Raw genomic sequence first — 10,027 nt, 5'->3', positions numbered from 1 at the left:
ATTTTCTCGCCCTGATAGACCAATTCTGTAATGAAGGCATCGTGGCCTGTGGCAGGTCCAGTTGACGAGATTCTGATCCGTTCCTCTCAGTACCTAATGGAGACGGCACATGACCTCCGACTGCGACTTAAAGCTTACATGCTGCCCCCAAAACAGAAGGTAAAATGTGTCTGTTTCCCAAGCTTCACTGTCCCTACACTGCTGTAATGACTTTATTAAGTAACTGTGAAAATGAATATTGACTTGAAAATTGCATTGTTCTTTTTTTCTTAATGAAATCCAGCACATCTCAGTGTTCACTAATTGTAGTAATTAAATCAGAGTCAACAGTGTGTCAGTGTTTTCTCCCTCAGGTGTTGTTTAACAGTTTCATGGTTGTTTAATGGGGAGCACAATGAGACAGAAAATAAAAAAAGCACAACAAGCTCAAAAATATCAGGAAGCAGCAGTGTTTTATCATTATCTGGATTTAGTATAAACTCTGTTTATGGAATCTGTGTCCTTTCAGGCCACTTACTGAATATATTTAGGGTTGTAAATAACTAGACCAGCTAAAGCTAAGAACTAAAGCTTCTTTGCCATTAAGATAAATAATTACCCGAATTCAGCTAAAATGTATGGTTTGTATTTTGCCTGTTAGAGAAAACAGCTATTTCAAGAATAATAGAGTAAACCTTCTTATTTACTGACACAACTAGTTTTTGTGTGGCCCACACCTCTGGCATGTAGGCCTTCTGTCTCTGCCCTGCCCTGCCTGAGACTTAGTCTGTGTTGGGTTCATTGAATGAAGGTGGTCTGTTGTTTAACAGTTCAGCACTTTAGTAAGGAGCTGTAGGCAGCTGGAAGAAAAACAATACAATTTGAGACAATAGCTCATGCCTCCAGACCACTGTTAGCGATTTGGTGCAGTTGTACGATAGAGGGATGGTGGCAAAAAGAGGAGAAAAGGAAAGATGAAACCAGATGTCTTATTATATTAACAGCATTTTTGTGTATGCAGATGCAGGATGTGACCATAATTATACAAGACCATTTGGGTTTATGAATGTGCAAAGCACTATAATGAATAAATGTCAAGTTGATAGATTTTTCAGAGGTAGTATCCCATTTTACGTGACCTGAATACATGTAATGTCCTTAGCAACAAAAAGCACTGTACACCTTCAAATCAAGCAAGCTGTTTTGGCTTTCTGTAATATGCCTATTAGTTTTTATCAAATTTTCATAATATAAATATATAGTGGTAATATGCTACACATAGTCATGTTTATAGTACAAACCACCCACCCCCAAAATATAATCAGTCACTATATTGAATCAAAGCAAAACTCTCACCTGACTAGAATGGATAAATGAGATGAACCTGAAATGCTCCTTTTTTTTTTAAATTGATATTCCTCCAACAGAAAGGTGACTCAAAACCCCCAGCCAAGCCCTCCCACTGCACCATCTACGTAGCCAAGAATTACCCTCCATGGCAGCACAGTGCCTTATCCTTGCTCGGCAAACACTACAAGGTGAGAAACGAAAACAGCCAAGCATTCATACACCACAGGCGTCCATAGCATAGTGATGCGCTCAGTACTTACTCCTACCCATTTATATGTTCATAATTGTGTCTCAAAGGATCAAGTACATAATGCTGTTTTCTCTACCAGTTATTGTACCCAGTACGTCTCTCTCTGTTTCTGTCCAGAGCAACAACGGGGTCCTACCAGACAACAAAGTGATAGCAAGTGAATTAGGAGCCCTACCTGAACTGAAGAAGTACATGAAGAGAGTCATGCCTTTTGTAGCCATGATCAAGGTAAATTTGGAGGAAAACAGTTGTGTGTCTGTGTAAAGGCACATCCTGTCCTCTGTGCACCCACACTGCCCACTTCTAAAATGGGAGACATCATATTGTGTCAGTTTTATGTGACTTTTTTTGTATTATATGTATTAAACTCAATGCCAGTAGTCTGCATGCATTTGTCATCGTAGTCCCTTTGTGTTCAAGTTGTTTGTTTATCACCTACAAAGCTATTTGCTCAGTGTGTCCATAAAGTGGCTTATCTGTTGTTTGCACACAGCTTTGTTTTTGATTGGTCTAAAGTCTGCCTTGGTAATTCTGTTGAAATATTGGTGTCTGCATTTTCAAAAGCTGCATTTATTATTTTTTAGGTTCTTCTTTGTGTCAAACAATGGCAAAACTCTAGCAGTACGAGAAAATTTGAATAACAGAATGCTTGGTCTGCAACATTCAGTATGTTTTAAGAGTACAAAATATACTTTTGACAGGGTTATTCAGCTTGCTTCTATGTTTGGCACATTTATATAAGTTTGGCTGCACATAACCTTTTGCATTTTAGCAACTTTGTATTCTTTTGGCTGTGTTAAATATCCATCAGAGTGCATCAACTACATCATTTCTAGTTAAGGTGTCCTTTTTGTCCTGGACTGACAGGATGGTTAAAATGACATGATTTCACTCTATTAATTGTTCTGCTTTATAAATACAGATAAGGTCACATTGCTAATGAAAGATTAAAAGTATGATCTCCTGTCTCCCAGGTGCACAGAGCTTTGTTCAGGTGTTGCTGTTTCACTACAGTGATCAAACAGAATGAACCTTATAAATAGTCATGCTGAGCTTTGTGTTCATCCATTGTTTGTGTCAAGTTGTTTTCTCTCCCAGCTTTCCTTGTTAGATGATTTGTTTTTGCATCTTTTGTTCACAATGCTTTTTTTTTGTTGTTGTAATAATCTCATGGTGGCAGCATTAGCATGGTAATGAACCTTCTGCACAACGTTGAATTAGAACCTAAAACCTGATTTCTTTAATACGTGAGTAAAATATCAGGTTTGCTACCCTTCTCCTAACTGCTGGCATGTCGGAGATTAACAAATTAAATCTTAAAAACTCAATTTATACCCAGGAGAGTTTTAGATTATTTTTTTTTTCCATTTCCATCACTGTGATTCTGACTATTTGGGTTCTGCTGTGTGTTCTTTAGGAGAACCTGGAGCAGAATGGACCCAGGGTTTTGGATCTGGAGCTGGAGTTTGACGAGCGGGCAGTTCTAATGGAGAACTTGGTCTACTTAACTAATTCTCTGGAGGTATATTTTGTTATCCGTCAGTCCTCAAGTTAAGCATAACATTTAATGCAGACCCCACTCAAAAAGCTCTCTGTCCCAACCAAAAACACTTTTGTGAGCCCAGAGCTTTGTTAAAGGTTAGACAACAGCCACAGGCAGCAAATATCATCTCAGCTTCTCCTATATGTGTGCAATTTACAGAATATGTTTGCTTGATCAGGTTCTGTTTGTCTTTACCTAAATGTCAAGCTATAACATGCAGTTAAAGCATTTTGGGTTCTCAAAATTACATCGGCCTTTAAAGCTGAGCTTTGCTTTGTGCAAGGTACCGAGGCACCCGAGCTCAGTTACTACTCAGGAAAGCTCCTAATGCTTTAGTCTGCACAGAAGCTTAGCCTAGTCAAAAACTAAAACCCTAAAATACCTCTAAGAAGTCAGCACAGATTTAGCCACAGACAAAAAATATTTGTGTTACACATTCATAATTAATACCCTGAATCCAGTACCCAGGTTTCTGATTGTTCATTGCTATGGACACAGCATTTGGAGACACAAAAGGCTTAATGATACAAAAATATGCTGTTGTGTGTCTCAAAAAAAAAGGGTGATGTATCTCTTATCTCCCAAACCAACACTAAGAGTGGGGTACCACCAAAGTGATGCACCACAAAATAAAGAATGGGCATGAAAGATGGCTCTTCACAGAAATGTCAGCAGAAAAGAGGTTTATGCGGTTTGAGAAGTCTCTGTGGACATTTTGATATTTAGTTCCAGCTGTAAAACCTGGTCTCTTTTGAATTCAAACCAACCTTAGCCAGCATGCTCTGTGAAGGACAAAACTATAGACGTAATGTATTGTTCACAATGCGGTTTTCTTCTTCTTCTTCTTCTTCTTCAACTAGTTTGCAGTCCTCTACACTCTCACAGCGAAATACCATCTGTGATTAGGAATGTATGACTGATTGGTCTAAGCCAGATGTTAAGTCTCTGATCAGTGCAAAAGCCTCATTAACACCACCAGAGTCTGCCAGTGTGCATACCAAACACACCTGGATGTGCAGTCTCTGATAGACGCGAGTAATCAGCTGATTATCATCATTTTTTCCCCCATAACCTTGTTCCTCCCCTACAGTTGGAGCAGATAGACGTCTTATTTGCATCTGAGGCTGACGACAAAGTGAAAGAGGACTGTTGCCCAGGGAAACCATTCTGCGTTTACAGATCAGAGGTAAATGCTTTTGGCTGTGTGTGCGTGTTAGGACGGGTGTAAGCTTCGTTTTCAGTTGCCCATGTGTCAACTTTTAAGACCCAACTTTGCTCTGTGTTTGCATATTTGTTAGATGTTTGTACACTTTGTCTCTGTAGGTGTGTGTCTGACTGCATGCAGCTCTTTTTCTGTACTTGATGAACAAAATGGTTATTGTTCACCCCAATCAAAAATCACATGGCGTTTTTGTGCATTTGTGTCATTCCTCCTTCTACCCAGCCTGGAGTGAGTGTGTCCCTAGTCAACCCTCAGCCGTGCAACGGCCTGTTCTCTGCAAACATTGAGATCCGACAGGGGGACAGCAGAGACAGCATCATCCGTAGATTAGCCAAGGTCAACAGACTCATCAAAGGTTAGTGAGATAAATGAATATGCAGCAGTATTTCATTAACTATGGTTAGAAACCCTAATTGGGACCGTTAATATAAATGAGTTTTATAATCTGAGGATGAAAATAGTCGCTCATTTTAAATGAAAATTGCACTGTTGGTTTAAAGTTGATAAGGGCGTGCACAGATTATTTAGCTTTATGGTGGGAAAAAGTTCCATTACTTGTTCAAATAGCTCAGCTGACCAAGACATTTATTAATGAAGAGATGTCCAATTGCTCAATCTGTCCCCTTCGCCTCTCCAGTCCTTATGTTCTTTCCTATCTGCCGTCATTGTGCACAGACTCAGAGGAAGGGAGTAGCTCTAGTGTGAATATGACTAGAAAAATACTTGGTGCTTTCTTTTGGTATCACATTATCAGCTGTGCAGATATCTCTACCAGTGTATTGTTATCAAAACCAGCCCACCACCTTTCATCATATTCACATAAGCAATGTCAGAAAACATTCCATTCACATTCTAACACCATGTGTTCTGCCCTCCCAGAATGTTTGCTTTCCAGCTGCTCCCTATTGTCTTTGTTTTATATCTTTTAACATGCTGACAGATGTAAATAAACGTTGAATAATGTTGAAGCGCATTAGCTTGTATAAGAGCATACCGTATATGAACTGATTTTCTTTGTAGCTGTTATTGCCTTCTCTTCTTTCCCTTCCCTTCCCTATTTGCTGATTTCTCAGTCTCTCTCATCACTTTACCACTTTGACTTCATCCTTCTCTGTTTTTCATTGTATGTCCCTGCATCATCACTGCATTATTTCTCACCGCCACCTTCTCCCACTTAGTCTGGATGCTTTTCATCCCTTTGTCTATTCCTCTCTTTTCCCTGTCTCTCATGTCTGACCTTGGTGACTCTGCCTCTCTCCTTTCCACTAGACCTGTCCAGAGTGAAGTTGATGAGGTATGAGGACCCTGTGCTGGGGCCCCGCAGGGTGCCCATCCTGGGACTGGAGGAACAGGGGAAATTACCCATCTCTAACAACTCTTTGTTCAGCATCAATCTGGAGGAGAAGAGGGTCACTCTGGCTGACAATGGCCTCACTGTGGACATTGGGGACACTTTGATGTATCTCATTCATTAGAGTAACATTCTCACACACACAGGCACATGGGGGCACGTTAAGCAGTGTGTCATTGGTGAAAGGTTCAAATGCATCATGAAATGTGACAAAATTTGTAGTTTTGACTCAAAGCCATAGAAGACTGACTGAAAAGTGTATGTATGTTTTATAATTTGTCTTTGCACCATTAGCTGCTGCACATAGTGTTAGGTTTGAAAGATCCTCTCACTCTAAGCATCTTTTTACTGCTGAACATGGCCTCAAGGAATATGTAGGGCTAATGGGACCTGAAAAGTTTTCTTCTATCTTGCTCTTTCAAAACGACTCATACAGATGTAGTACATTCAGATCTGGGTTTGGTCTACACAAAACAGATGCTTATGGGCCTTTCCAACTCAGTCCCACTGATAGAACCCTGAGATTATTGGGTGTTTGGGAGGTTAATCTTTAATGGTGTGAAAACAAACTGCAGTTTTGGAAGTGTCCCAGTCCCTCCCCTAATGTTTTAGTATGGGACTGTAATGCCAGAATTTGTATTCTCTTTTTATTGTTTGGTAGGTTAAAGTTAAGCCTTATAAGTATTCTCCATGGGCTACTTTTCCTGTCTGTGACACACAATAAATAAGCAACTTTTTGTATAGTAGAGCATTTGAATGTTTTTGCTGAAAGGCAGTGAATAAACAACTACCACCATGTCCTGTTTTGTCACTGGCCAACCACTTATTTTATGTTACTATATTGTGAGACTGCTCCTGCGTCCTCCTGAATGCTTGTTTTCATAAAGATGGTAATGTGTCTGCTGTGGTTTTTTTTTGTTTGTTTGTTTTTAAGTAGGTGAAGCATGTTGTTCTCTCATGTTGTCAGCCTGCCAGACAACCATTCGCATTTCCTAGCAGTGGTGGTTCTTGTCTGTTTTCCAGAGAAAAATAAAATCTATTAAATATTCATCCTCTGTGTTCTCCCTCTCCTCGCTTTGTTGTTTTATTTGTTAAGGTCATGCATTAGAAGAGGGTGTGTCATGGTTTTTATAGGAAGTCACTGGATCTTCAACCCTTTAGTGCAGAGTGTGAGGACTCGGTGTGAACGCTTTTCTGATGAGGTTGTAGCTGTGAAGAGTTGGAGCTTGCAAGAGTTCAGCACACACACAATTACAATATGCAAATGAGACAGAATAGCTAATAAAATTCAGTTGACTAATTACATGGGTTATTAAAACTAAATTGTTACCACTGAGGTCTGGATGTTCAAAAGAAAAAGTTTAGCATTTAATACTAAGCAGACATACTAAGAACTACTGACACTATATACAGTAATACATTTTCACCATCTTTTAAAGGAGCTCAGCCAAGTGAAAAAACTTCCTTTTTGTTTCAAGGGTTAAGTTAATGTTCATGTTTCCAGGCCCCACTATTGTTTGACTATGTGTCCTTCCACCATGTAAGACTCCTCTCACTTCTAATCAGTTCCCTCTGACTGTGGGTGTTGCATTGGTTCTCAAATGCATCTTTCACTTCTCAGTCTGCTTCTGCCTGAAGGGTGAGTAACGTTTACTGTCTTTTTAACCAATGAATGTCATGGGTCAAACTGTTGGATTAGATTTTTAGAATAGTTTGAGCATACATATGTTGGGTAATTTTGAAAATTAATTTGTATGACTGAATTCCTCATTTATGTATGTTTTATCTTTGTTACATTCTATAGAAAATTCTGTAAACAAATAAGAGCTTTTTACAAGATTTCAGCCTGCAGGTGTGCTTGTGTCAAGTGTATGCCCCATTAGCATCATATTATTTTGTGTTTATGTACCCCGAAGTTTATCAGCCCTCTCTGCATTTCCTGTATTAGAGGAGGAGGAGGGGGGACACAGTAGAGTCTCAGGCTGAAGACAACTACAAAAGTTATCTCTGTCATACAGCTTCTGGCCAAACCAGCCAACTGCTGCTTTATCTGCACCAGCACACACCCTCTCACTGGAGAAGTGTCAGTCGCCCCCTCTCCCCTACACACACCCGCCCCCATCCCCATTCTCATTCCCACTCACCATCTCCTCTCTCATCCCCATGCCTCACTCCTCTCTGGATGCCAGTAGCTTCCAGCCATGGAGCAGATGACAGTCACACACCAGTAAGTGTTTCTTTGTCCCTACCAGTGAACAGTGTTGTAACTATTGAGCACAATGGAATTATAGCCATCAGTTCACTTATCTCACTTATCTTATTTAGTTTCTTTTTTTTTTTTTTACCTGCTGTGTTTCTACTTTGATGTCTCTATGATAATACAAAGAAAATGGAGAAACCCCAGCTTTTACACTCCTGGCTACTAAATTAAACTGATTTTCATTTTGCCTTCACTGCAGTTTGCTGTAGCTATAAAGTGTTGCCGAAGGGTTACTGTAAATCAGATAAATGCTGTATTACAATGTTTTTTTTTTACTAGCGGGAAGCTAATATTAGTTGAATATACTGGCAAAATTGCAGGACTCTGCTAAACCTCCATAGTATCCAGTTGAGTATAAAACATGATGCTGTAGGAAATTGAAATTAGCTGATTGAATGAAATGAAATATGTGCCAACAATGAAACAAAACAGACTCTGTTGGCTAGTTTGGGATATCTTCTTATAATAGTAAACATGCAGTTGTGTGCATGAAGTTTGACCAGCTTTGCTGAATTTATCGACCATCTATCCAAAGGTAAATTAATTCAAAATCCAATTTCAGACCAGGCCTGTCAGTCGCTACAGCCTCAGCAGCTGCATTTCAGGAGCAGGAAATTGGGGGCTTCACCACAGGAAGTGAAGATAACTGGAAATCAAACAACGCCCCTGCGGTGACAGACCTGGTCCTCACACAGCCTGGACTCGGCGTCACCACGACAACCATTACCACCATCACGCAAACAGGGGGAAACTGGAGCACTGGCCTGTTTGACGTTTGTGGAGACAAGACTGCATGTAATATGAACATAAGCACAGAATCACAAATGTATGAATCTCCTGTTTTTGAATCATGGTTTTAACTTGATATATGTGAATGTTATATAAGAACCAAACTGACATCATCATCAGTTTAGTCTCACATTGACAGAGCATTTTTAATGGAATTTGACTGAAGTAATTGTTTTGTATTAAGGAATAAATGTGTCTATCACAAACAAACCTTTTGTCTCTCTCACACACACACAGACACACACATTGTGCTGACTTGTCTGCATTTCCAGGTGTTTTCGGGGCTCTGTTGCCATGCTGTTTAGACCTGAGTTTGGCTCACCAGTACGGTGAGTGTCTGTGCCTGCCTCTCCTACCAGGATCCACTTTTGCCATACGAGTCGGGATCAGAGAGCGGTACAAGATACGGGTAAGTGTGTGTATTCACATACAAAAATATTTATCAATGGGAAGTGAAACTTTGTGCTGCTTGTCAGAGCATCCCTGAAGACAACCACAGTTAGACTTCACAACATGGTTCCTGCTTCTACCAGCATGACTTTACATGTATAATGTAACTTTACAGATAACAATAAACTTGAACATTCATTGGGGCGATTTACTTGTCTCAAGCTACAAACAGTGGCTATCAGAAAAGTAAATAATCAGTTCAAAAGCATTGTCCCGTTTGTTACTAAATGCACCCACAGGTTCAAGTTGTGTGGGTCAGTTTCTGTGTATGTCTTCTGTATGTCTTTTCCTGTGTGTACGTCATGGTTCTGAATGTGCTCCTGCTGCACTGTGTTGTGTGTTTTGAATGTGTGCTTCTTCTAAATGCGTTTGCTTGTATGTCTGTGCCTATCTGCATGTTAATCCACAGGGCAGTGTGTGTGAGGACTGGACCACAGTGTATTGCTGTTACCCTCTGGCTGTATGTCAGATGATAAGAGAGATGAAGCGGAGGATGAAGACCCAGACGTATCATGTGTCCACTGACCTTGAGTGCTCCTGAAGAAAGACAGCAGATGAGAATTTTTCTTTTACAATTCAACAGAGACTGGTGAAGACCAACTGAGATTACTAGGATGAATAGCATGAATAATCAATACTATAAGGTTTGTACTTTTAAATGCCCCTGAGGATGCCTTGGACAATAAATCAAGTAAGTCCTGCAACATTCAAAAAAGACTGGAAAGGACAAACTTTGATTAATAGCATAAACAACACAAAAAGTCACAGGCGTTAGGTCTGAACCAGTGTGTAGAGCTTTACACTGCTTTGGAGGTTGTTAGATTTTATGGATG

General features: G+C 39.9%; 2 protein-coding genes across 2 annotated transcripts in view; both read left to right on the top strand.

The window, feature by feature from the left end:
• The window catches only part of lars1b (leucyl-tRNA synthetase 1b), a 21,488-nt gene extending 14,746 nt beyond the window's left edge, over window positions 1–6,742 (top strand). The window contains exons 26-32 of the mRNA XM_020599739.1: window positions 19–159; window positions 1,407–1,517; window positions 1,697–1,807; window positions 2,997–3,101; window positions 4,213–4,308; window positions 4,567–4,699; window positions 5,614–6,742. Of these exons, the coding sequence (XP_020455395.1) occupies window positions 19–159; window positions 1,407–1,517; window positions 1,697–1,807; window positions 2,997–3,101; window positions 4,213–4,308; window positions 4,567–4,699; window positions 5,614–5,819 (903 nt within the window). The 3' untranslated portion in view covers window positions 5,820–6,742. The remainder of the gene's footprint in view (window positions 1–18; window positions 160–1,406; window positions 1,518–1,696; window positions 1,808–2,996; window positions 3,102–4,212; window positions 4,309–4,566; window positions 4,700–5,613) is intronic.
• A 1,150-nt stretch (window positions 6,743–7,892) lies between these two features.
• On the top strand, window positions 7,893–9,735 carry plac8l1 (PLAC8 like 1). Its single transcript, XM_020599716.1, has 4 exons — window positions 7,893–7,922; window positions 8,518–8,750; window positions 9,017–9,153; window positions 9,604–9,735. Exons 1-4 carry the CDS (start codon window positions 7,897–7,899, stop codon window positions 9,733–9,735), a joined length of 528 nt encoding a protein of 175 aa, XP_020455372.1. The 5' UTR covers window positions 7,893–7,896.
• Window positions 9,736–10,027: the final 292 nt, after the last annotated feature.

Source organism: Monopterus albus, unplaced genomic scaffold, assembly GCF_001952655.1.
Source record: "Monopterus albus unplaced genomic scaffold, M_albus_1.0 scaffold42.1, whole genome shotgun sequence".
NCBI classification, from domain to species: domain Eukaryota; kingdom Metazoa; phylum Chordata; class Actinopteri; order Synbranchiformes; family Synbranchidae; genus Monopterus; species Monopterus albus.
Note: the sequence above shows the minus strand (reverse complement) of the source record. Positions and strands in the feature narration are given on the sequence as shown.